General features: G+C 38.4%; 2 protein-coding genes across 16 annotated transcripts in view; one reads left to right on the forward strand and one right to left on the reverse strand.

Annotated features, from left to right (window-relative positions):
- Window positions 1-27,814, forward strand: part of LOC129765309 (AF4/FMR2 family member lilli) — a 138,134-nt gene that overhangs the window by 66,259 nt on the left and 44,061 nt on the right. The window lies entirely within an intron of this gene.
- LOC129765362 (glucose-dependent insulinotropic receptor-like) overlaps window positions 1-27,814 on the reverse strand; it is a 53,356-nt gene that overhangs the window by 12,124 nt on the left and 13,418 nt on the right. For 2 of the 3 annotated variants that reach the window (XM_055765602.1, XM_055765612.1), the window contains 2 exons: window positions 17,855-18,151; window positions 853-987 (listed from right to left, as the gene is read on the reverse strand). In XM_055765602.1, the coding sequence (XP_055621577.1) occupies window positions 853-987; window positions 17,855-18,113 (394 nt within the window). In that variant the 5' untranslated portion in view covers window positions 18,114-18,151. The remainder of the gene's footprint in view (window positions 1-852; window positions 988-17,854; window positions 18,152-27,814) is intronic. The other variant, XM_055765621.1, reaches the window with a different exon arrangement.

Consider the following 27,814-nt stretch of genomic DNA (forward strand, 5'->3'; position numbering starts at 1 on the left):
GAGTTCCAATTGCAAAAAAAATAATTCCAATTGGACAAACTTTTTGCAGCAGAAAATATGGGTCAAAGTTGTTTGACCTTTACTGCAGGTGTGAAACCATATTAAACACAAAGTTACTTTAAAAATGACAAAAATGATACAAAAAATCTTGCAGTAAATACCACTTCGCATATGGGTAATCAATTTTTTCGAATGCCACTAATTTCCTTTAATGTGTTTCAATTTAGAGAAAAAAAATCATTTGGGCCGAGGCGATAAAATATGAAATAAAAACAGATCAAATCTGACCACCATGTGATGATGCTTTATGCGTACGAACCTTTGTTTCAAATATGAGATGACGAATATTCCCATGACAAGCTCAATCGAACAATATTTTCATCATTAAAATTCAAATAGTTTTACTTTAGTCCAATCTTAGTGGAAAATTTGATCTAATTCAGGATCTGAGCTGATAAAAATTACGACCGACCGGAGGATATTCATTGATATTATGTGATCCTTAGCGCGGTGTATCTTAAGGCTGGCTCTCCATTTCACTCTAATTTAATCCCAAAGTATCATAGCACCCAACCAAGGAGAGACCTTGCTGTAATTCATCGGCGGCGAAGGTGTGGTGTTTCACCTCGATCCGACGAAACAAATTGCTCTGTTTCCGCTGATAATCTATATGGATGGTCCCGTGTCGGCGATAAAGCCGGAACAACACCGGAGAAAGTGGGGAGAAAACAAAGAGAGATGAAGAAAAAAAAAGAACTCGGAAAACTGATGCCTGTGATTATGAGGCTCTCCCGCTAGGCCTTCCTTCGGTCGAGTCCGCGGGAAGCTGCACATGGCGGAAGAAAGTCTTACCAATCAGCATGGTACAGTTGTCCTCTCCGCGGAGCTCCTTGGGCGCGTACTGTCCGTAAATAACTGCGAAACCCGTCAGTAGATCCGATGCGGCAACGTTCCCCAGGAACAAGTACGTTGTGTATGGCTGCTGACCTGGAAGAAATTACGACGGATGTGAATGGAGTCTCAGTTGAAACGTGGATGAACATATGTCGGGTATTAGAAACATTGCATCTCTGTCATATGCATGACGGGATGATGAGGGCGATGATGTTGATGATGCCGAAGTGGTAAATATTCTTTCGGACACGATTGTGTCCTGTCATGCAACTTTTGCACATGAACGAGAAGCATCACCCTATTAGGGGAATGCTGGAACTTTTATACTAATACCGATGTGATGTCCGTGGGCGAGTGCTTAATGGTGGCGTCAGCGTGCCGCTGAGAAAAGTCTTTCGACTTGCTGAGGCTACCAGAATGAGACATCCGATGTTCGCCATCAGATGGTAATGCTCGGCGGGGGAGCGCTTCAAAGGAAGACACACATTGAGCATCTGTAAACTTTCCCTTCGCTGGCAGCTTCTTCTTGCGTACATAATAAATACATTCACACACCCACGTGTGATAACTCAACCGGGTCAGTGTGCAAACAGGAGAAAGGCTTATGGGAGGCGAGGTATAAGCGAGGTGGGAAATCGGAATCCAGATAAATGACGAGCCCTGCTGGGATAGAACGTCGTATTGTTTTCCGAGAAGCGATCAAATATCATCCGGTTTTTTTTTTCGTTAGCTTCCTTGGAAACTTCGAGTCGGAATTAGTGATTCACCTTTGGCTGCTTGGAGAAACGCGTGGATTTGATTTTCGTTGGAATCATGCTGATAAGGGTCGTCGTCAGGCTGACCTACATATTTTATATGTGTCTGTTTGGCTTTGGGGGGAGTTATCTCTTTTTTTGCACAATACGCTTAGCGTCACTCCCGAACTGATCGAAAGGTGTGTTGTTTGGTGTCCCGTACTGTTGATCGAAAGAACCAATTATTCTGATGGGTGAGCTTCGATCGTAGTTTAGCGTTTTTTTTTCTCTCCATGGAATGGTTTTTTCCCGTGACAACTGCTACCATATAAAATTTTACACTTACACTTGTGCTAAATTTTTCACAATACCTGATCGGTCATTGATATGAAATTTCACGAAGCAACCAACATTAAAGTTCCAAATTTAAATTTTATTTTCTAGAATTAATCGTGTCACTCACCTTACTTGCAATATAAAAATGCCCCCGACTTGCATATATTTGCAATGCCGATTTCCCTCGGGCACCTTGGTTTGGATGTCTCTGTTAGGGAACACATTTCGGTAGGAACAAAATCACTCCCTACGATCATGTATTTTCAATGTCGATTTCCCCCAGGCAGCTTGATTTTGATGTCTCTGTTAGGGACCCGCCGCATGTGTTGTCAATTTCGACCAATCAGAAGTGGGTATTTCCGTTAGGATAGGGGATGAGATTTTTCTATTGTTCGATAGTTAGTTACATGATATATATTATTTTATTCAAGGTGAAAAATTGTTATGTCTGACATCAATAGGAGATTGTCGATTCGATTTGAGTACTTTTCTAGATTGGGGCAGTGTTTTATGTAGTTTGACTTTTATTCCAGCTATAGTTTTATGGGCTCCATAGTTTGTCACAACTTAGGCATTAGAATTGAAGCATACGTGATTAATAAGTTTATGATTTATTTTTTAAGTGCATCTTGTTTAAAAAAAAATTTTGCAACTTTTTTCCTCATGCTGTCAAATGTTTCTCCTGTAAAAGGATACAACGGTTTCGTGACTCGGGCTTTGTTTATTTACCTATTTGACTGAACCAGAATTTCACTCAAGAAAGATTATCTTTCTGCAGAAATATTTGTGTCGTATAAATGAATGAAAAAAGTTTGGAAGTCAATAATACTGGAATTTTCGTATCTGCCAAAATACCAGTTGGGCCATTATCGTTTTGAAAGTGAGCATTATTTGATGAAAAACTATAGTTCGCTCATTTTTATTAATTCGATTATTTTTTTCCTTTAATAACAATACTTTATCTATGTAGTGGAATATTGTAAGAAAAGTAACACTTTTTCACAGAGTCGTTTTATTCTAACACTAAATCTGTCAACATTTCATATATACCTACAGTATTGGACAGAACATTTGCAACCAATCATCAATGAATTGGAAACTGTTGATTAGGGGCTGTCCACATACCACGTGGAAGTCACAGGAGGGTTGTGTCCGAGACACGACCACATAGTTGACGTAGGATTCCGTTAGGCTATCTGTTGATTTTGGATATGTTTGAAGAATTACATCGTTAAACTCTTTGATAACGATTCGGTGGCCCTAAAAAGGGCCGATGTGTTTGGTTGTTGGGTACTGTTTGTTCACTCCACCAGTGTTCACCGAGTGATGAAGACAGAAGGATTGTAAACAGTCGTTGGATGGTGCGTATCAGATAAAAGATACCGAAGCAGAACGAGATATGATGAAAACCTCTGTGATCCTAGATGCTTCCTGTGCTATGTATAGATGAAATAAAGAGAAAAAAAACTCGCCAATGTAATATACGATAATTACCAATACTTAACACAATTATCAATTTTCCTCATCAGTAAAAACATGTTACTTTAATATAAAGAAAACATATTTGAAATGGAAAGGTAACTATCTTTTATAATTTTTACTTTCTGAGTGTTTATTGTCAATGCGAATTTTAATTGGATTAACAACACCTAATACTATATGTAGAACACAATCTTTCTCGCCGTATAAACTTTCCTTGGGTGGCAATGAACACAACAAAACAGACAGCTTAAACCAAACGACCCGTTCTCGAGCGGGAACACACCTTGGTTTTAATTTATGAAAATTCAATTTCAAGTCATTTTTAACACAACTGCTACCATATAAAATTTTACACTTACACTTGTGCTAAATTTTTCACAATACCTGATCGGTCATTGATATGAAATTTCACGAAGCAACCAACATTAAAGTTCCAAATTTAAATTTTATTTTCTAGAATTAATCGTGTCACTCACCTTACTTGCAATATAAAAATGCCCCCGACTTGCATATATTTGCAATGCCGATTTCCCTCGGGCACCTTGGTTTGGATGTCTCTGTTAGGGAACACATTTCGGTAGGAACAAAATCACTCCCTACGATAATGTATTTTCAATGTCGATTTCCCCCAGGCAGCTTGATTTTGATGTCTCTGTTAGGGACCCGCCGCAAGTGTTGTCAATTTCGACCAATCAGAAGTGGGTATTTCCGTTAGGATAGGGGATGAGATTTTTCTATTGTTCGATAGTTAGTTACATGATATATATTATTTTATTCAAGGTGAAAAATTGTTATAGAGTGCCGAAATCGTTTGATGCAAAAATCTCATCATTCCATCATGAAATGACTGAGCAATAAGCGTTTGAAATTGGACAATTTTCACGATGCGATCGATTTTCGTTTTTCAATTTGGGGGTATATGTTCTCGAAAGACGTAATCCTACGTCAAAAGCATGACCTCCCCCTCCGTGGACAAGTGTGGACATTCCTTATGAAACAACAAAATTTTCTCGTCTAAACATCAATGTCTTTCGCTTTTACAGGTTCGGCTATAATGAACCAAGTCAAAACAAAACTTCTGAAGCATCATCGTGATCGATGATTCCGTTGTCCTACAACCCTTAATTGTTAAATCATGCTGAATATTGTCCGGAAAAAATCGTGCCGATTCTAAGGAAGAAACCAAAAGCATATTTTTATAGACATAAGGTAAATGATGTTGGTGAATGCAAATCGATTTTTCTCCATGAAAATCATAAATAATCAATACGAGTTTGGGTTTGTTGAAAAGCCCCAAGTCTCTAGTTGCTAATACTACCATACGGCGTTGAAATTATTATTTTTTTTTTCCTCAATGAGGAATTATGATCATGGTTTGTCCACCTTTGGTCACTGTTTTGTCAAAAAATGATCATTGTTTGTCCGATTTTAGAAAGCACCATTTTTGAATGAAAAAAGTCGAATTTTTAAGTAGATGTTGTATTTCTCATTGCTTGAGTTTACTGTCATCATATTGATAAACTCATGATCAGAATTGAGGTTACATGGTTGACTTAGTAAATCTGATACGAATGGTGTCCAAGCATGATGTTTACAATAGTTATGGTCCAGAAAAGGTCTGAATATGTGCCAAAAAATCATCTGCTGATTGATTAAAAGTTAGCTCAAATCCGGGGCGCATTTATAATCCTTCAAAACATGTGAATCCGTAAAAATAACTATAAAACTACTGTAAATCATGAAAAAGAACAAATTTATTTATATGTTTTGGAACATTCGAATACCTGATTTGACACAGGTGCGTTGAATTGGAGCATTCAAAAAAGTGGACAAACCATAATCATATTTTCAACTGGACAAACCAAAATCATTTACCTTACATCTTTTCGATTATAGATGCACCATTTTTTCCTGAATATTCCAGCATCCACGCTACTTTAGGATCCTCTTAGAACTTATGCTATGCAGCAAGTTGAAGTTCTCACAGGAATCTTAACAGTTAATAATCTGAAGATACAATATCTGATGAGTAAGGCGGGTGGAGTTTTAGAAGTGCCCTAAAAGCGTTCTGGTTCGTTGATTTTAATACGTTCAGCTGCTAGCAGTACTTGTTGGAATTCATCGAGACTAGTTGCTTGGTAGAAGCCTGCTTCGGAGTTTCATTCACTTGACAAGATTTTTTTAACTCAACATTCTTGTGAATGATTTGCCTTTTACAATTCGTTACAAATATGTATTTTCGTTGCGTTTGTGAAACGAATCGCAGATTGATTTACGTTCCTTCAAGTTTTTTTTCGGTAAAATAAACCCTTATTATGGTCGGATTTCAAATTAGCACGATGTTGCATTCTTTAAGGGGGTATTTTAGTCTATCATTCTAGTCTATCATGGTCTTTTTTTTATATTTCTTTAATTCAGTTATTTAACAATATACCATAGAAGAGACTTTTCGAAAATCTCATTATTTACCAAGTTATAGCCATTTTAGTGATGCGGTATCTCATCTTGTACGGCCATAACAATTAACTTCAAACGCGTTTTTCTCGAAACAAGTTTTTTCAAACTGGCGTACACGATATCTCAAGTTCTACTGATCCGATTTATGTCTATATGATTACAATCTGTATACATCTCTCTATCGCATGAACCTATAAAAATCCTAATTTCGTAAGTTTACTATTTTCAAAAAATCCGGAAACTTGAAAAAAAATGTTTTAAACAGTCTTTTTTTTCAAACGGCCGTCATTTTGTCAAAAAAAAAAACACGTTTTTGACTTGTCTGAGGTTCCTGCGATAGTGGTATCTTTACTGATTCAGAATCAGAATCTGTTCAATTTTTTTGTTTCAGATAACCAGAATGGCTGGAATCCGATTCCCCTCACTTGATCAGCTTGTAACTATTCTAATTATGAATATTTTTTTCCGTTCAATTTTTGTTTTATTGTTGAATGGTAGATAAACAAACGGTGATATAATGGATGGTAAAAATAGTCTTTGTTTTACTTTTTCGGAGCTCGAAGAAACGTCTGAAGTTGCAAAAGTTTTTATTGTTTTTTCTCTATTATAGTGATTTTCAACACATTTTGGCTGGTTCGTCATTTTTTACTTCCATTTTTGGAAGAACGTCGGGAGTGAGAATTGAACTCGTGATATCTGCTTGAAAAGCATGGATGTTACCACTACGCCAGATCGCCTCCAAGTTGCAAAAGTTTATCTCGTTCGGATTGCGATATGTCAAATCTGATCGGGTTCCGGAATATAGGTCAATATGTAGTTCATGCTTTGTAGCGTTTTTCGTGATGTTTCGTTTCTCATGAACGGTGATTTTCGACATCTGTAGCGAATCTGCTGTTTCATGTGTCGTGTATCGAGGATTGGTCTTGATAAGTGTCTCGATTTAATTGTCAGCAGTAGCAGCATGGACTTTCCAGACAACTCAATAGAAGCTTATTATAAGAATTATCAGACATCAATGAAGAATAACATCATTGCAGTAAATAGATCCTCAGAGATACGGCCCGTGTACTCATGAAAGAATTTGTTGGTCGTTTCAATGTTCAGAAAACCTTGCGAGTTTTCGAAAAATAAAAACGAAGCAGTTTTGTCATCAAGTGCAAAAGCTGAATTCAATCCGCACTTAAGTCGTGATTTTTAACACTACAAAAATTCTAACATTCTTTGTGTCTTTGGATCTCTTTATCCTGACGGAATTCACGGCTCTCTATTACCGATTGGAATAAGTTGATCGATACCAGTTCATGTGCGTTTCTTTCAGAATGTACATTTCAGGGAAGAAGTTCAATCATATGAAAAAATGGATGTTTGACCGGGTAGCACTCACAGGCAGCTCAGTCTATTTATTGATGAATAAAGAGTACTCAGGGTGGGCTTGAAACTTAAAAAATCATGTAAATACAAAACAGATATCATTCAATCTAGACTATTAAGATTAATGTTTTACCATAAAACAAATACTTAACGTGTCCACGTGGATATCTAAACCCCCTCCCCCCACACCGTGGACAAGAGTAGACATTTTCGTAACACCTACCACACCACCCTCCCTACCCCTCTTGAAGTTGTCCACGTGGTATGTGGATAGCCCCTTAAAGGGTTAAAATGAGTCAATTTGATGAAAAAAATCATACAAATTTTTAAAAACAATGTAATTCATCGTATAATTACTTGTACAAAAGAACTAATAACTTTAAAAAAAAGCAGAAGGAAGCTCATTTTCTTTCTGGTCAAAACAACTTCAACTTTGCACTATATTAGCCAAATTATTTTTGGCTTTCAATATTTTGTGGGAAACCCCATTTTTTCGACCTTGCATCTTTGCTGCATAAACTCGATCAGATTACCAATGAAGTTTTGTGGAATCGATGCCCACGCGTTTTGTATTTGTTGATCTTTGTTGTGAACATGTTCACGATTTGCTTATTCTTCGATTCACAATCTCCCATATATTCTCGATAGGGTAGAGATCCAGAGATTGTGGTGGCCAGTCCATCACCAACATGTTGTGTGATTGGGATCATTATCTTGTTAGACTACATATTCTATTGTCATATTTCATTCAGCATAGGGCAGCATAACATCTTTAAGAATGTAATTGTACATGAAACGATCCATAATTCCATCAATTCGATGAATTGAATCCATTCCATTAGCAGAAAAACATCTCCAAACCATTTCACTGCCTCCACCATGTTTCACAGCTTTCTAGCAATAATGCGACATCACGCGTTTTCCGATCGGTCGGCGTACATGTCAATTCAGTCGCTTCTAGTAATCTGAACTTCGATTCAGCACTGAAAAGGACTGTTCGTCACTTCTGTACATTAAATGGATCCTTCCTAATGCACCTGACAATCATAGATTCCTCTCTAGAGGTAGTGATGTGTGGTCTTTCACCTCTGTGCTCAACAGCAATCTTCCCAGTCGAACGAAATTTGGAGCATAGCCTTGATATGGTCGATTTGTTAACACCGTATTTGTCACAAATCACTTGTTGTGAAATTCCGAACCTGTAGTCATTAACAATTCCTGAGTTCCAAACCGACGCTATCAGGAGCCATCTTAGTTCTTGGCATCACAAATAAGCATTCTATTTTTTGAAGTTGAACATAAATAATACAGAAATTACCATATATAATGCTACACAAAATAATTATCAGGTAATAATTAAAAAAATATTAGGCTTTCAAAAAAATCCTGCGGTATTTCCGCGAGGTGTCGTTGTAAGCGCGTAGTTCTAGTTGTATTCATTGTATCGAGTCATACTATAGCTTGTTGGAAAGGTATTAATATAGTCGCGCTATAATATAGTCCTTGACAGTGTTTTGTTTGGTTAAGTCGTTCGTGAGTTATAGTGTCGCAAATATGGAGCAAAATAAAGAGAAAATCCGACATATTTTACAGTACTACTATGACAAAGGCAAAAATGCATCTCAAGCTGCCAATAAAATTTGTGCAGTTTATGGCCCCGATACAGTTTCCATTTCCACCGCACAACGATGGTTTCAACGTTTTCTTTCTGGTGTAGAGGTCGTCGAAGATGCGCCACGCTCCGGAAGGCCTGTCGTCGAAAATTGCGACAAAATCGCTGAATTAGCCAAGAAAGACCGGCATAGTAGCAGCCGTAGCATCGGCCAAGAGCTGGGGATAAGTCATCAAACCGTTATCAACCATTTGAAGAAGCTTGGATTCACAAAGAAGCTCGATGTATGGGTGCCACACACGTTGACGCAAAAAAACATCTTTGACCGTATCGACGCATGTGAATCGCTGCTGAATCGCAACAAAATCGACCCGTTTCTGAAGCGGATGGTGACTGACGATGAAAAGTTGGTCACTTACGACAACGTGAAGCGCAAACGGTCGTGGTCGAAGCCCGCTGAAGCGGCTCAGACGGTGGCCAAGCCCTCATTAACGGCCAGGAAGGTTCTGCTGTGTGTTTGGTGGGATTGTCAAGGAATAATCTATTATGAGCTGCTTCCCTATGGCCAAACGCTCAATTCGGACCTGTACTGCCAACAACTGGACCGCTTGAAGGTAGCACTCATGAAGAAGAGGCCATCTTTGATAAACAGAGGCCGCATTGTCTTCCATCAGACCAACGCCAGGCCACACACTTCTTTGGTGACGAGCCAGAAGCTCCGGGAGCTCGGATGGGAGGTTCTTTTGCATCCGCCGTATAGTCCGGACCTCGCACCAAGTGACTAGCCACAAAAGAGGCCTGTGAAAAATGCCTATCCGAGTTTCTTGCCAATAAGGAAGCGAGCTTCTATAACAGGGGTATTATGAAGTTGGCATCTCGTTGGGAACAAGTCATCGAACAAAACGGCGCATATTTGACTTAAAACAGATGATTGTAACTAATTTTATGAACAAATGAAAATTCAAAAAAAAAAAAAAATACCGCAGGACTTTTTTGACAGCCTAATATAATTTTTTTCGAACTTTAGAAAATTTATTCGGTGTCACACTTTTTACAGATGAGATGCCTCTTTCATAAACACTTTTCACAAACATATGTTTAACGTGTAGAAAAAATGTTTATTTTTTTCGCAATACCAAATTGACTGGTTTTTAGGCTCTCATAAGTTGTTATTTGAATCTGCTGAGGTTTAACTGTACTCTTCATATTTTGCTCTTGTAAATTTCGGTTTTCAGTGGAAAATTCATTTTCTTGTTTCTCCAGTTGTTTGATCATATAAAATACAAGCATTTATAGCAATTACATCCAAAATGTTAGAAAGCCTGCCAACGGGATTTGAAATGCTGTGTTAAAGTTTCTAGCCATTTGGTTCTTCCTACTCGTCCGTCCGTCGTGTACATTTGCCTGCTTTTTCTATTTTAATAAATTTTCGTTTTCAACTTAGTAAGAGAACTATTTTGTTCGGTTTGCTTTTGGTGAATGTAAAACAATATTTATCTGATTTGTAAAACTGTGTTGAAAACGTGCTATTTTGTATATCTTTCGTTTTGCAGGTTTGGAAAATTACATTGAATCGAATAGTTCCTATTAATGTAGTTATTTTTGGTACAAAATTTGCTCTTGTCGAAAATTTCCGTTTATGAATAATAACATTTCCAACTACCAAACGCTCGAGATGAGCAAATTTTCCAGTCCGCAAATGTTGGGTTCGTTCGTTTCTCCTATCAAAACGAATAAATCGAAAAAAATTCCGAGAAACGATTTTTGTTCGTTGCTCGTCTGAAGAATGCTGGACCCAATTTCTTATTGCATAGATCTGGAACAGTTGAATTTATTGTTCGCCAGGTGAATATAAAATTGCATCTAAATCTCGCAGAAACATCTAAGTACCTAAATCCGTAGAAGTTATACTTCGTTCGGATCCTAAAACTCGACATTCTTCTGATTATGTGCATATACTTGTATCATACGTTAGTCAATTTCAACGAAAATGCACTTTTTTATCTTCATAATATTGGGTTTTGTTAATTATATTGGACGTTTCTCTGAAAAAAAGTATGAAGCAGAGATTATAGGGGCAACATTCTGTTGATTTTTTGACAATCATCAGTTATAATATCTCGACCATTTTCTTGACAATCGTTTGTTCTCTTAACATTCGTCTTCAGAACTAGAGAAAAATTTCGTACGTATTAGGCGTCGTGCACAAACTACGTAACGCTAAAAATCCGGATTTTGAACCCCCTGCCCCCCCCCTACGTAACGCAATTTCCTATCTCTAATCCACAGAAAGTAACGGAACCTCGACCCCATCCCCCTCCTTATCGCGTTACGTAATTTGTGCACGACCATTTTGCAAATAAAAAAATAACTTTTGTTCCTTTTAGGGTATGACATAAAAAAAACCACTTCATGGAGTATCAAAAAAAATAATAAAAACAAATAATAAATAGTCAAGATGACCTCTTTCGGCCTCGATAACCAATTGACAACGTTTTGGCATACTTTCCTCGAGGTTTCAGAAGTGTTGGGGGTTCAGTTCGTCCCGAGTCTTTTTCAACACAGCAAAATAGTAACCTCGGTTTTGTCTACCTTGTTTCATGGATTCAAGTCGAGGCATCGGTGTGGCCACACCATTGGTTTGATCCGAGCCGATCGGGAGAATGCTGTTGTTTTCTTCCCAGTATGCTTCGGGTCTTGCTGGAAGGTGTAGTCCCATTTTAAGTATGGATTCTTCCAGGTTCTCGCACAAAATGTCGATGTAATCACCGGCAGTAATAATACCGTTGACCTGCGCTAAGACTCCCACCCCAGCCCACGAAAAACAGCCTTACACCATGACTACCGTGCTTCATAGCAGGTTGTAGATGCAGGCCCTAGCCCTTCGAAAACTGAAGTCTCTTTTTTGTTGGTGTTACTGATCATCGGTCGTTTTTGGTGAAATAGCTCTTCAGGTCCCGTCCCACCAAGCGTCGTCGAATTATGCGATTGGAAATGTCCAGATCCAACCTTTCTTTAATCGCCAGAATGGTCGTTCGTGAGTGTCCGTTCTTGCATCAGTCTTACGTTTCGGTCCTCTTCCCGGTCGCTCGACCATTTTGTCGAGCATTTGATGCTTCTGAATAACCAACTGAACCGAACCACGGCCCCATATTTCTCAGCAATGTTTCGTTGAGACTCCTTACGCTGGAAGCTAGAAGTCACGCACAATCAAATTCCAAACCTGTGTTGATATTTGCTTTCCACCAATTTTCTGGAAGTTTCCTTAGCGTCAAAAACATGTCACTACGCATCAAAAGTTGACTAAGCAGCTACGAATATTATGTTTGTGTCAGATGTAAACAACCTGTCGAAACCGAGGGGTGCATCGATGAAAAAACACGATAAAACAAATACGCCATACGAATGAAACACAAATTTCTGCATTACTTGAGAATTAATCAAGCAAACGAAACCACATTTGGCATGTGAAGGTTTTAGGGTGCAATAAATGTTTTAACGGTGGTTAGATACTCCTCCCCCTCTCTTAGAGGGGCTGCCATAAAAATTAAACACAAATTACTGCATGCATTACTCGAGAATTAATCAAGAAAACGAGACCAAATTTGGCATGTGGAGGTTTTTAAGGTGCAATAAATGATTTTATGGTGGTTAGATACTCATCCTCCCTCTCTTAGGGTGGGCTGTCATACAAATGAAAAACAAATTTCTGCATAACTCGAAAACTAATCAAGCAAATGGACAAGAGGGAAGGGGTCTGTCTTTGTTCTATCATATTTTCTGTATGAAACGTTTATTCCATGTAACGGAGAAACATGTTATTTGCAAGTGGTTGAAAAATCTTGAACGAGAATTGTGTCTAAAAATAATCTGATATTATAATTATGAGTTTTGGTAGAAGTATAAGGTTTTTTTTAGTAAAAGGTAAATTCAACGCGGTCGATTAGAAGATCAATCAATGAACAGTTCTGCGATTGGACTTATGAACTTGAGCTTAGTAAAAAAACGTGAATGTTTGAATTTATTGATAACAAAAAACAAATTTTGGCGGGACGAAGTTTGCCGGGTCGGCTAGTGTAGAATAAAAGAAATCAATAAATCAATGCACGGCGCCCAACCTTGCTTTCGGTTTGACGTTTTTGTGTGTGGTGTGTTTCAGCTCCCATTCGTTAACATTTGAATACAATACCAAAACAACACTGCTCAAATACCGTTTTGTCTTATATTCCGAACACTAAAGGTGAAGGTGGAAGCTAGCCATTGTAATAGCATAGGTAAAATCACGTGTAAAAATGGGGTAATAGTGTTCGATGTTGACAATTTCTTAATATTTTCCTTCTTTGATCGTATTGTTTTCACATATTCACGTTGGAGAGTCTTAACCTTTCTCTTCATTGGCCGAGGCATTTTGATTGAATGTAATACTTTTCCGTTTACTGTTTTTGAAAGCATAGGCAGCCGTGGCAGTGTTCCGAGCGCTGCAGTACAATTTTCTTAACCAATGTTAAAGTTGCTGAAACTTACATTATAGACCCATTAAACGTAAAAATAATAAATGTATTGATATCAACACAATTTTATTCTATTGATTTTCATGACATGAAACGCTATGACTCAGGAATAACATTTTATTGATTGGTTTTTATAGTTGTTTCGATTATGTTGTCTGGCATCAGTGTCGAAAAAATAACGATGCTTTCACCAATACAAACAAAACCATTCCGAAAATTGAAAAATGAAAATTTAAGTTTCAGAGCACTAGCTCGAGTTTTCCGACTTTTTTCACTATACAGTGCGACAGCAGATGAAAATTTAATATCTTGTGAGTAATCGATTAGAGTTTGGTTGATATTACATGATGGGAAGTTTGCGAAAACGATTTTCTTCACACAGTTTCGCAAAATTATTGATTTTCGGGCGAGGGGTGAGGGAGGGAGATGAAAGAAAAGAAATGCTTGAGCTTTGATGGCCATTGAACAGTGTCTCACTACTCAAAATGGTACTTTTTCACGAAATTAATTCAATTGTTGGGTACAATAGAGCCTTCTTTTTCACTTGACTGCAATAAAATTGATTTACAAATACATATTCATGGTAAAAAACTAGAAAAAAAATTAACCACATTTGTCTCAAATTCCGAACAACTCTTTTGCCTCTTGACTCATATTCAGAACACTTTTGTCTCAAATTCCGAACAGCGAAAATGCCTTTTTAACCCTCCTGTACTCGCGTGCAAAATCATAACACGTATACTCGCGCACGGTGTCACAGACCGAAAATTGAACTTCTCTGTAATGTTGCCATTGTGTATTTTTCAGGCTTTATTGGCATTTATTTGAAGAAGAAGGTATTATCAAATGATAAAACTCCAAAAAATGTGTTTTCTTCGTCTTTATTATATTTTAATAGTCATCTAATTCAGCCTCCACAAAACAGAGTAATTTTTGATACTCTATTAAAGGGTGTGTCACATCAAATTGCATCACGGAAAAAACGCTGTAGAAATTTAATTTTTAGGAATTATATCTTCAGCTTTCGCTTATAATCAGATAAAGAGTGTATAGATCACGTTGGCCATGCTTCATTGTCAATTTTTCGTAAATTTGGAAAAATGTCGTCGAACGAAAAAGAGCGTCGTGAATTAATCCTGCGCACTCATTTCGAGAATCCGGAGTTGTCACATCGGGACATCGGTAAGATGCTGGGAATCGTCCAATCCACGGTCAGCAGAGTACTAAAACGATACTTCGAGAACCTAACCATCGACCGGAAGGTGAAGAACGGCAAAAATGGATGCTCCGTCAGTGAAAAAGATCACAAGCGCGTAGTTAAGCAGTTTAGACGTGATCCGAGAAGTTCGGTCCGGGATGTCGCCAATAAGCTGAATTTGTCAAGTTCATTCGTCCAGCGGACCAAGCAGCGGGAGGGCCTGCGTACATACAAGGTTCAGAAGGCTCCTAACCGCGACGAAAGGCAAAACATGGTGGGGAAGACGCGAGCCCGGAAGCTGTACACCGAAATGCTGACGAAGCCGCATTGCCTGGTAATGGACGACGAAACCTACGTCAAAGCGGACTTTTGTCAGCTGCCGGGCCTGTTGTTCTTCTCCGCAGAGGACAAATTCAGCGTTCCGGAGGAGATTTGCAAGCAGAAACTATCCAAGTTTGCCAAAAAGTACATGGTGTGGCAACCGATCTGCTCTTGCGGAAAGCTGAGCGCCCCCTTCGTGATGACCGGCACGATAAACGGGCAGGTTTACCTTAAGGAGTGCCTACAGAAGCGCTTACTACCACTATTGAAGCAGCACGAGGGCCCGACCATCTTCTGACCGGATCTTGCTTCGTGCCACTATTCAAAGGACGTGTTGGAGTGATACGAGGCCAACGGGGTCACCTTCGTGCCAAAGGAAATGAACCCGCCCAACGCGCCGGAGCTTCGCCCAATAGAGAAATATTGGGCGATTATGAAGCAGGCCCTCCGGAAGAACCCAAAAGTTGTCAAATCGGAGGCGGACTTCAAGAGAAAATGGATTTCTGTTCAAAAAAAAACTACAACCTGACGTTGTACAGAACCTTATGGACGGGGTAAAGAGGAAGGTGCGAGCATACGGGCTTTGGCTCGAAGTATGAATAAAAAGAAAATGCCAAAAGTTGTTTAATAGTTTTTATTTTACTGTCTAAAATTTTCAAAAGGATCGGTCTACTGGGCGAATTTCTACAGCGTTTTTTCCGTGATGCAATTTGATGTGACACACCCTTTATTATTGACTGTAGTTGCTTTTTATTGAAACAATAACGATGCTCATTTGTTACGGAATCTACTAACGTAAACATTTTATCACTGGTTTTGACAGTCACATTTTTTTGCCAAAGGGTTAGTATCATGAATTATACGCTGTTAAAATGAAGGCTATAACCCAAAGAATGTCAGGGTTTTGATTATTCAATGATTTATAACATTAAAGTTCTGTAAATTTACATTCGAAAATAAAGTGTTCGGAATTTGAATCATGCGTAGAAACTTGATTCATATTCCGAACACTACTTCAATACTAATTTTAATGAAGATTTCTGCATAAAATATCTTTTTTTCATCCATTTATTGTAGATTCTTACATTCTCTAGCACTTACCATGAAAACAGCAAACAAAATAGTTGAAACAACTACGAAAACTGAAAAATGAGTTATGCTTGATTTTTACGGAAACAACGCAAACATTTTATCTTTGGTTTTGACTGTCACTTTTTTTCAAATGTTTAATATTATACATTATAGGCTGTATCGATACCTGTAAATGATGTCAAAATCGAGCCTATATCCCAAAGAATGTCTGTGTTTTCATTATTCAATTATTTATAACATAAAAGTTTAGTAAATTTACATTTAAAAATGAAGTGTTCGGAATATGAGACAAAACGGTATTCGCAAATAATATCCGAAACGATAAACCAACAAATAAAAAAAAAATTGCACAGTCCTACGTCCTAAGCGGTCGTGTCTCGGATACAACCCCTCATTTTTTTTTGAAATTTAACTCGCACTCGCATTCTTTAAAATGTCAAATGTCAAAAACAGAATTTAGCGTTCGAATCAGGGATGCCAAACGTGAAGAAATTGCTTCATTTTGAAGATATTTAAAAATATGCGAAGATATTAACAGATTTGAAAGTTATTGAAAAAACAAATGATTTCTAAACGAAATCGTTGGTGTTTTGTTTTGCACGCTGGCGTAACATGCTTTCTTTTTGAGATAGTTTTCTTGAAAACAAGAACATGAGCCTCAGAAGCTATCTCCATATGCGGTGTGCGGATATTTGAGAAAGATACCTGGCATCCCTAATCGAAGATAGAATAACTAGAGGCGAATGAACTGAAAAGTTTAAGGCCTCTTAAAGTCAAAAAATAGAAGAAGATATAATATTTATATTAAATGGTGGCATCCGTGATTGTGAGGAAGGTAAAGAATATAAAAGCAACTCCCATATAGCCCTCCAAGTGCTGGCGGCCGACTAAATGTAAATAAAAAAAAAATATAATATATATATATATATATTTGTGCACGACACCTAACTTGGTAGTGCTCTGGTTGAGTACTTTCAGTTTTGTCGGTTCATGATGTTACTGACGACGCACAGTCATTAATTTTCCGTTGACATTTGATATACCAACGAGTTGGTGGTGATGATGCTAATGATGAGCTCCTCGTACGAACACGATAGACGTATTATCATTGACACATTGCAATCTTTTTTATTAGAAGCCTAAAGAAAGTGAATGTGTACAGCACATAAGATGAGTACGCTTTTCCAGACTCATTTCCCCGAGTTTTATTTGTATTACACATCATTAAAAGTTCGTTTCCGAATTGATATTGCCGCTGCAATTTAACTACCTTCAAAGAGCCGTTCCGGAAGCTGACGGCAATTAGTTCCGTTTTTGGCAAATATTTAAACCAATGTAAACGAACTAATTCCCGCTGCAAACACAAACACGACTTCCGCTGGCAGTTTGAAATATAAACAGCAATTTGATCATCGCAAACTATTCCCACACGGCATCGGGAAAGTTTCAACTCATTCAACGGCCGGAATGTCAGTGCTGCCGCCGTGGTAACGATGAACTTTCACAGCAATGATTCCGCATCGCAACAAAACAGGGACCTCTACCCTTCCCCCGCACAGATTGACGTTTGTGTGGCGTGATTTTTGCTCATCCGCACAGTGTCTTCCCACACGCCAGCCGATGGCGCTATCTGCAAAGTTGCAGTGAGTGAAATATAAAACTTGCAACGCCAAATCCCTTCATCGCACCACGTGTTGTGTCCACTGTTTCACGGGCCGCGCGCTAGCACTTACCATGCTAATGCTCTTTATATGCACAACTCGCTCAAAGGCATTTGGTGGGAGGGGGCGATGGGTGGTTGGTGATGGCGATGATGATGATGATGATGATGAGGGCTCACACTAACCTTTTCGCAGCAGCAGCCAACTAGAGGTAACAACTGCCAGATTCAGCACGATTATCAACGAGCCGAGCAGCGGGATGAAGATGTCGTACAGCAGCAGTTGTGTCTGTTCCTGTGCTGATAGCATATTCTCTGACAGCAGCAGCGCCGTCGTCGTGGCATCGAGTGGCGGTGGTTCCGTCGGTAGAGGGACATACAAATGGTAGAAGAAGTATCTCACCTGCTCGAGGGTATCATCCTGCTGCTGCTGATTCACCAACATCGTTACGCATTTACTCTGTTTGACGGCTGGAACCAGAGCTGTGGAGAGAGAGAGAAAAAGAGTGAACGCAGAAATAGCGACTGAGTAAGGTTTGATATTGTTATTCAAATTGTACAGTTTTGTTTTGAATGGGGATTGGGAAACAATTGACTTTTTTCGTTTCAGAGTTGACGCGAAATAGTAATAAAAAGTAACACTTTGTCAGATTGAATATTACTGCGTGCAGCGCCTCTGGTTGTCGAAATGGTTAGTTCGTGCGAAGGAAAACACTAGAAGTGGGTTATACAGTGATACAAACTCGAAATTGTACAACACCTTTTTTGCCTTTTTTTTGAAGTCGAAAACAAGCGTCTTTCAGGAAGGGTGCCAAATCAGAAAACAGGTCACGTTTTTATGAAATAAAGTTAACTTTAATAAATATTTTCACTGTGAACGAATTCTCATGAATTGCATACCAATCGAGTCGGAAAGTCTCTAAGATTTGTTTAATATGCTATACATCACAATTCGCGAATCTCTAAATGGTTCAAATTCATGAAAACTGGAAGAATTTCATTTTCCCATACATTTGTTCTGCCGATTTGTGTGCTAACTCTACCCGAATTTCGTATCCTTATAACTCGACCATTTCTTAATAGATAGGAAAGATGTTTGCATCTAAGTGGTGCGTACGGAATAAAAATCGGAAAATTTCCGGAAAACTCTGAAGGAATGTTGGAAATTCGGAAAATTAAATTCACATATGACCGAAAATTTCATCGTGATAAGCGTTGTTAGTCCATTCGATATTTACGCTAGCGAAGTTTATCTTTGTTCGAAAGTTGAAATGGTTTTTCAGGCAAAACAAAACATTCCTATATCTTCTATCTATTTATCTATCTACCTATCTATATAAATAAAAATGGAAAGCTAAATGTATTGCTAATCGCAAAATCCGGTGAAGGAAAGGTCCCTTTTGAGCCGTCTTCATTTTGTTGTATTTGTTGTATTCTGCCCATAGAACAATGTTATGATGAGAAAAAGTTAGGATATTCGTTCTAAAGAATTCATATCATAACAATAATTGTGGGCGGGACGAAGTTCGCCGGCTCAGCTAGTATATATACAGCCATTCCATGAGAAACCGATAAAGTGGTTCTCAATGGGAAAAATGATTTTTCGGACCACCGGTTAACTTTGAAAAATCATATCTCGGAAATGAAAAAAAATAGTATCTCTGAAATCGGGATATGTCATGTAAAACATCCTAAGCTTTCTAGAAAAATAAAAATATATATATATATAGCGCCCTCTAGTCCAAAGTAATGAAATCAATAAAAAAACAACTACAACCGATAATTACGAAAATAAAATTTTGCAAGTTCAGTATTTTTTGATAAAAGGCTAGCGAATTGGCTTTAATTAGATATATCAATAATCTAAATCGGTTCAGTGGTTTTAAATTTATGAATTTTTGAAAAAAGTCAGTTTTGGGAAAAAGTAGGCAAAATGGTCTTTCGGACCACCCTAAAATGGAAATGGTCACGCTGACGGAAAAATAAAAGAAATACGGGTCTAATGATTTGCGATAAAGAACAAAACTACCACTTTTTATCGAAATCTGAGAACCACTATATCGGTTTGGCATGGAATGGCTGTATATATGCAAAATATACATATACAAAATATACAATAATATACAAAAAACAATCTTACGTGCATCGCGATGTACAAAGTGTTAATGAATCTGCGAAAATTAACGTTAAAAGACATTTTTTCATATCCGCACACTATTACAGACATTTCCATATTTTTAACAGACTTTCACATATTTTTACAGATATTTTTTACAAATCATCGGCAATTCTTCGTTCCACTTTTCATCAAATATTTGCAAATCGCAGGAGTAAACATTTACGTAACCTCATTTGTTTTTATTTCGTTCGGAAAAATATTATGTCAGAGAAAATGGACATTAAAATGCGTTGCTCAGTGAAAGGCTGCCCGAATATGAGTGAAAATGTTCGCGTAAGCTTTTATCGTATATCCTCAGAAACGTTTTTACAGACGCGCTGGGTCGATCTTTGCGGAGACGACAAACTAGTTCCGAATAAGGGTTCCCGTATCTGTGTAGTAAGCACGATGTTTGACTTATTGAAAACCAAAAGTGTAGCAAACCTTTCATACACATTTTCAGGATTATTTGGATAGAAATACATCGTTCCATTTCAACCGGAAAGGAAACCTCGTGAGAAACCGTAATGCCTTCTCCAGAATTAAGCCGGTGGTTGACTCAGAAGATTACGTCCATCATCAACACGAAGCGCAGATTGCTTTACCGTTATATTCATCACCAGCACTAGCGGATCATAATTACGGTCAGCTTCACTAGCAAAGCTGTTTTCACCGACATTAGAAAAAAAAAAAACGTCCCCAAAACATTCCATTTTTGCTATGTATGTACGTATCGAAATTCGCCAATGACGAATTTTGCTGAATCAAAATCTTAAGACGCGTCCACATTACGCCAATCGGCCTTGGCCGCCCGGTAAAGCCTACTAAATGTGGACGTACCGCCCGGGCTTGCCGACGTGCCGAAAACCGACTCGAATCAAACCGAACCCAACCCGAAACAAGTGGGTCCGGTTCGAGAAAGTCGAACCAAAACAAAACGAAGTAAATTAGCATTGACGACATTGTGCTTCGTGTGTTCGTGACGGCTTCGTGCATCCGATGGGACTTCGGCTTCGTGCACCCGATGGGGCGTCCACATTACATAACGAACCGAATATGTCGCCTGGTACAGGCCGATCGGCATCATTCGGCATAATGTGGACGCGCCTTTAGAGTGAACTAAGCGTTATTCGTAGATTGTTGATATTCTGTCAGGTTCTGATACCTTGCATTATGAGATGCTCTTTCAGAGATGCAATGGTCAATTAAACAATTGACGGAAAAATGAAGTTCGTTTATCTTATAAGTTTAATTATGTTTGCCTTTGATTACGATACCTTTTTTATAGTGTTGATTATCCTAAGAAAAATAACACTCCTGATCGTTGCATCTTTTTTTACTGCCGTTTTGATTCAGTCCGCACTACCTAGGTTTGCATCAATTGATCGGACATATTTCTACGCGTCTGTCACAATTAATGAAATGTTATTTATCATGAGATGAACAATTGAATAACTGTAAAATGTCAAGCGCTATCTAAACGCCCTAACTGCCAAGTTTTGATTGGCCCGATTTACGGTTTCCCCAACACAGATTTCAAAATCGATGTACCTGTGGAAATCCGCTTCGCAAAAATTATGGGGTATTTATGTTCCCATCGAAATGTGTTTCTCTAACACGGACTTCTAAATCAAATTTTTACTCGCTTGCCTTTTTGAAGACCTGAATATGTTTCCTTAACACGTACTGCTAAGCTGAGAAACCTGGGAGAATCGTTGAAACAACTTTCAAGTTTAAAATCTCTACAACAGGATTGCCAAGTGTTTTTCAGTTAAGTCTGGATGCGAAAAAATGAAAACGTTTTTTTTACATTTTTCATGGTGTGAATTGCGATTTTTAATGATGTAAACTTACCATACATTGGAACACTATATTTAAAAACATCTGGTACCGTTCGAAACAGTAGTGAAATGCTAGAATGTTGAGTTGAAACTGCAAAGGCTTGAGTTGAAACTGCAAAGGCTTACCAAGGTCTGAACTAATCACGAATTTCCGTTAAATGATGAACAAATCGAATTAATCCACCTAGAAGTGATATCGTGCTTCCAGCAGTATGAACGAACAGACCCTCAACTATTTTGCTTATGGTTCCAGTCAGCTTCTAAAAAGTCCACATTTGGCGATTTGATTCCCATTCATAGACGCAGGGCATTCCTTAGGAATAAATTAAACAGACTTTTCACAGTCCATATCCCTCCAAGTGGCAACTGTCCGTTTTATCCCACCAGTACAATTACTCAACAATTTAAATTTTCCACACAAAAATAAATTTACCTTTTCGTACTAATGTCGCTTCTCTGTTAACTCACAAACCGAAATAAAGGGTGTGTCACATCAAATTGCATCACGGAAAAAACGCTGTAGAAATTCGCCCAGTAGATCTATCCTTTTGAAAATTTTAGACAGTAAAATAAAAACTATTAAACAACTTTTGGCATTTTCTTTTTATTCATACTTCGAGCCCAAGCCCGTATGCTCGCACCTTCCTCTTTACCCCGTCCATAAGGTTCTGTACAACGTCAGGTTGTAGTTTTTTTTTAACAGAAATCCATGTTCTCTTGAAGTCCGCCTCCGATTTGACAAATTTTGGGTTCTTCCGGAGGGCCTGCTTCATAATCGCCCAATATTTCTCTATTGGGCGAAGCTCCGGCGCGTTGGGCGGGTTCATTTCCTTTGGCACGAAGGTGACCCCGTTGGCTTCGTACCACTCCAACACGTCCTTTGAATAGTGGCACGAAGCGAGATCCGGCCAGAAGATGGTCGGGCCCTCGTGCTGCTTCAATAGTGGTAGTAAGCGCTTCTGTAGGCACTCCTTAAGGTAAACCTGCCCGTTTACCGTGCCGGTCATCACGAAGGGGGCGCTCCGCTTTCCGCAAGAGCAGATCGCTTGCCACACCATGTACTTTTTGGCAAACTTGGATAGTTTCTGCTTGCGAATCTCCTCCGGAACGCTGAATATGTCCTCTGCGGAGAAGAACAACAGGCCCGGCAGCTGACGAAAGTCCGCTTTGACGTAGGTTTTGTCGTCCATTGCCAGGCAATGCGGCTTCGTCAGCATTTCGGTGTACAGCTTCCGGGCTCGCGTCTTCCCCACCATGTTTTGCCTTTCGTCGCGGTTAGGAGCCTTCTGAACCATGTATGTACGCAGGCCCTCCCGCTGCTTGGTCCGCTGGACGAATGAACTTGACAAATTCAGCTTATTGGCGACATCTCGGACCGAACTTCTCGGATCACGTCTAAACTGCTTAACTACGCGCTTGTGATCTTTTTCACTGACGGAGCATCAATTTTTGCCGTTCTTCACCTTCCGGTCGATGGTTAGGTTCTCGAAGTATCGTTTTAGTACTCTGCTGACCGTGGATTGGACGATTCACAGCATCTTACCGATGTCCCGATGTGACAACTCCGGATTCTCGAAATGAGTGCGCAGGATTAATTCACGACGCTCTTTTTCGTTCGACGATATTTTTCCAAATTTACGAAAAATTGACAGTGAAGCATGGCCAACGTGATCTATACACTCTTATCTGATTATAAGCGAAAGCTGAAGATATAATTTCTAAAAATTAAATTCCTACAGCGTTTTTTCCGTGATGCAATTTGATGTGACACACCCTTTATAACCATCAGCGAATTGAATTTTGAAATTAAACCACTCAAAATGCTTAATTTCGAAGCAGCTAAAATTACATCCACACGCGGAATCATGTATGATTTTCGGTTTTTATTTTCCTTTTCCACTTTTGATCAGTATTCATTGCCATAGGGTGGCTTAAATATTATAGAATATCATGTAGAAGGTATTCTCATTAACAGAAATCGGAAAATCAAAATGTAACTATTAAAATCAACCACCTGTCCATACTACCCCCACTGTCCGTATTACCCGCGGTTCCCCTATAACAGATAAGTCAAATAGGGCTGATAAAATTGATCTGTTATACATTGATACCACTGCCTCGTCGTTATAGGTTAAAGGGAGGTTCAAAGTAGCATTAGTAAAAAAAAATACTGTTCATATAGATCACAGGAACTATAATTGATGATATCTCAAAACATTGGAACAAATAATCCTTCCCAGATGCGAATTGTTGTGTGCAAATTTTTCAGAAATGGAAAACAAATTTATAGAACATAAGGAATTCGTGAAGCTTACTGATGATATTTTGTGTTTACCTGGCAGAACCGCATCTGTTGAAAGGATTCTCCCAATGATCAATTTTTGGATACAATATTGTCGCGACTCGCTGTTCAAGCCATAAGCGCTATTATAAATGCCAAACAGAACTTTGATCTGAAATGTGACAAATTTTATGATAAAATTTCCAAAAATCGTACCCTCCCTCGCAAAGTGTCTTCAGCATCTAAACATCTTTCTTCGTTGTGTAGAACAAAACAGGTACATCTAAGAATGTAGAATTGATTGATTAGTGTTATTGCCGAAACTCAATGACCGCCAAGAATCGGTTCCTCCTCGGTAATACCCAGCGCAAATAATACTCCCCTCCCCAGCGATTGGAATCATCGATCGATTGCGGCATTCGTGATAGTAAAAAAAATCGATAATAGTGCTGGCGCTTTCATCAAACAATGCGGCAATCACAACTAAATGAATTTCTTCGTTTTTGTTGAGACTTGAAACTTTTTCAGTTCATTCCTCTCTCCTCTCATTTCTCTCATTCCTCGCCTTGAGGATTCTCATCTCACATCGCAATAACAACCAAATGGATTTCCGAGTGGGCGCCAGCTCATATACAGATTTGTGTGATTTCCATAGCCTGTTTTTAAAATAATTAATAATTAACAAGCATATAACTCTCGGACATTTTATTTTTCAATTGCAGCGATTGTCATACCGCCACGTTCGTTCAGCCGGCAAAGAGAGATTAATGTTCATAACCAGTGTTGCCACATTTTAATCTATACCAGAGGGGTTAAAAATCTTTCTCATCTGTACTTTTTCGTCCAAAAATCTGTACCAAAAATCTATGCCATCGAAAATATTCGTTGAAGAAATTTAGCATGAAAAAATACTATTTATTACAAAAACTACATTTACATTTGCAAGTCCTTCGTGTTTTTTATAATGCTTATACATAGTTTTTTTGAATCTAGATTGCGTACTATCATGAATTAAAATTTAAAAAAAATCGCTCCACTCGTGATACTGTGGGGTAGAAGTCGTCATGTACCTTAATATTGCTTTGTTCGAATGTGAGAAATTTCACATGTCGAAAAAATCTGTACCAATCTGTACCTTTTGACGAAAATCTGTACTCTGTACCGTATTGTACCAAAAATAACGAAAAAATCTGTACATTTCGAGATAAATCTGTACGTGTGGCAACACTGTTCATAACCTTGCACTCCAAGTGTAACGTTCTCGGTTTCGAAATTTTGTACTTACACCCCGGTACAGAAATGAAAGACGTGGTCCAACGTGAAAAACACAACAGATTAAGAGATAAGGTTGCAAAATAAATGTGAGCACAAAAAAAGTTACAATAGTTTCATGGAATGATTAAAAGGTTGTCTCTGGTAAAGAGTGGCTACGATGAAATTTAGTAACTCGCGAAATCCCACTTTTTAAACTTTTTGTCAACTTTGGTTTCGATCAATTGACAAAAAACATTGGAAACATTGAGAAAGAGTTAGAAGCCACACGATCTACATTTTCTCGTGTAGCAGAACGTCACTCATGGAAATCATAACAAAATTGGCCCCATGAACCAATTTAACTTGCGAACACTATAAATAGCCTGTTTCTTCTCGAACCGCTTTTTTAGGCTGAGCTTAAACTCATTAAACTGTTGCCTGGCCGTGACAACCGATCAAAGTTTTCTGCAGACGACAACTTGCATAAGGGTCCTTACTTTGTCTGGTCCATTTTCCCATCCAGTCCAGACAGGGTCGGCCAGCATTCTATTTTTTTGCGCTGTGGAGAAACTTTTCAAACCACAGTTCGCCCCCCACAGGATACTTGTGTGCCGTTCGGTCCCGCCCCCATATGCATACTGTTTGGTGTCGTGTATTCGTGTCCTGTCCTCTGCCAGATGATGATCGTCTTTCCCAGTATGAGCGGAAATCGGAGCGAAATTTGTTCGATCGAAGTAGTAGTCAGCTGTCGGTGGGATAAATGAAGGTGGTGATGAGTTTCAATTTTCCAGGCAGTCTGTTCGAGAGGGCTTCACAGAAAGCTGCTCGAATTGCTACTTCTTTCACCGCAAACTGTTAGTTATCGCAAAAAGGTGTGCGGTTGTTGGTTCTATGTAGTTGAAGGTTAAACCTTTGCTTCCGTCCGGAAGAGCGAGTGGAATGGCAGGTGCTTTTGCTCGAAAACAAACAAGTTGAAAACAATCATCGGTCATATAAGAGGTGTTTGAACGGGTGATGTAATGGACTACCATTGTACTTGCAAGCAGGAGAGGACTATGGGGGTACCCTTCCAGGTTATGAATAAATTATTTAACCGGACTTGATTTAGCGAGGAACAACTGAAAATGTTATCAAGCGGAAGGCAGTGCAAATAATATAATGCACCGCCGAGATGTGATTGCATCACATCGCAAATTTACCTTTTTTTTATTCGAGTGTGAGTATTTGCAGTTGAATGTGCTATACAGTGGCTGGCACAAAATAAGATCCACAACCTAACATATTGGTTAGATGTACATTCATCATATTCAATTCACTTAGTTATTTGAACATTATATATTGAATCGTTGGAATAATTGGGTGTGCAACTTAATTCGTTCTGTTTCAACAAAATGGCTCAAAGTGCTATAAATATTCGACGGCGAGAGCTGATTTCTACTGAATCGTGAAGTGTCGACATCTGTCAACCAAATTTTGTTTGCAAGTCTTTGAGTATTGCACAACAAGTTCAATTTTTACTGCGTAATAAATGTCGAGTTTCGTTGCGTTTGCCGTTTTGATTTTCTGTTTCCATTGCACAATGGTCCAAGAGATGCATTTAAGTGGAAATTAGCATTTAGAGCTCGACAGTTATTCTCTAGACAAAAACTGTTTTCGGCAAATTTGTTACATATGATGAAGCGCTCATTTTTATGTTGTCAAAAATAGGGTGACCAACATTTTCGGTGAAATAAAAAATAACATAGTTCGATAATGTTGTAGTCCCAGTTATTTGAGACATCTTTGTCGAACGAAGTTTTTTTCTATCTCTTGAAATAACCGATATAGCCTTTTTCCTGTGTTGTGGCACCATTAAAAAACTGTTTTTTGCTCTAACTTTTATATTTCAAATTCTACATACAAACTGTCTTCGAAAGACTTTTAGAACTTACTAATACAAAGATTTTTCGATGCAGAACTTATCAATATCTCAACTTCACTCAAAGTTATTGATATTTCTTCCCAAAAAATACACTCTCTTCAATTGCTTGCCATTCTTTCTGTGGCAAACATAAAAAAATGTCTGTTGACAGGTTCTGGTTGTTCTGGGTCGACTACCGTTTGGCCGCGCTCGTCAATGAATCAGTCGAATCGTCTAGTTTGTTTGGTGTTGATTGAAAGCATCGGTATTCTTCTGCTCCGCCTTTATCTTCAAAAATTGTTTCACGGCTAAACTAGTATTGCATAAGCAATATATGTTTTCAACTGCAACCATCAAATTCAGTTCAGTAATTGCAAGATATTACCGATTTTCAATGGGCTTCTTCCAAACATCACAACCAAATGTAAGCATAGAACTCTATCCAGGGATGCTAGATGACTCTTTTGAATATATTAACACGACACGAAAAGGGTCTTCACATATTGCACGATTGGTCTTCACATATTATTGGTCTTCACATATATAGATTTAAAATTTTTCTTGATAAATCGTTGATTATTTGAACAAACATTGCCCCAATAAATCCATAATAACAAAACGTCTGAGTGATGAAACCATATGCTCGAGGAAAAATATCAATGAAACCAAAAGATATATGAAACTTTTTCCTTTATGTTGTTTTTTAAATATT

This window comes from Toxorhynchites rutilus, chromosome 1, assembly GCF_029784135.1.
Source record: "Toxorhynchites rutilus septentrionalis strain SRP chromosome 1, ASM2978413v1, whole genome shotgun sequence".
Lineage (NCBI taxonomy): Eukaryota > Metazoa > Arthropoda > Insecta > Diptera > Culicidae > Toxorhynchites > Toxorhynchites rutilus.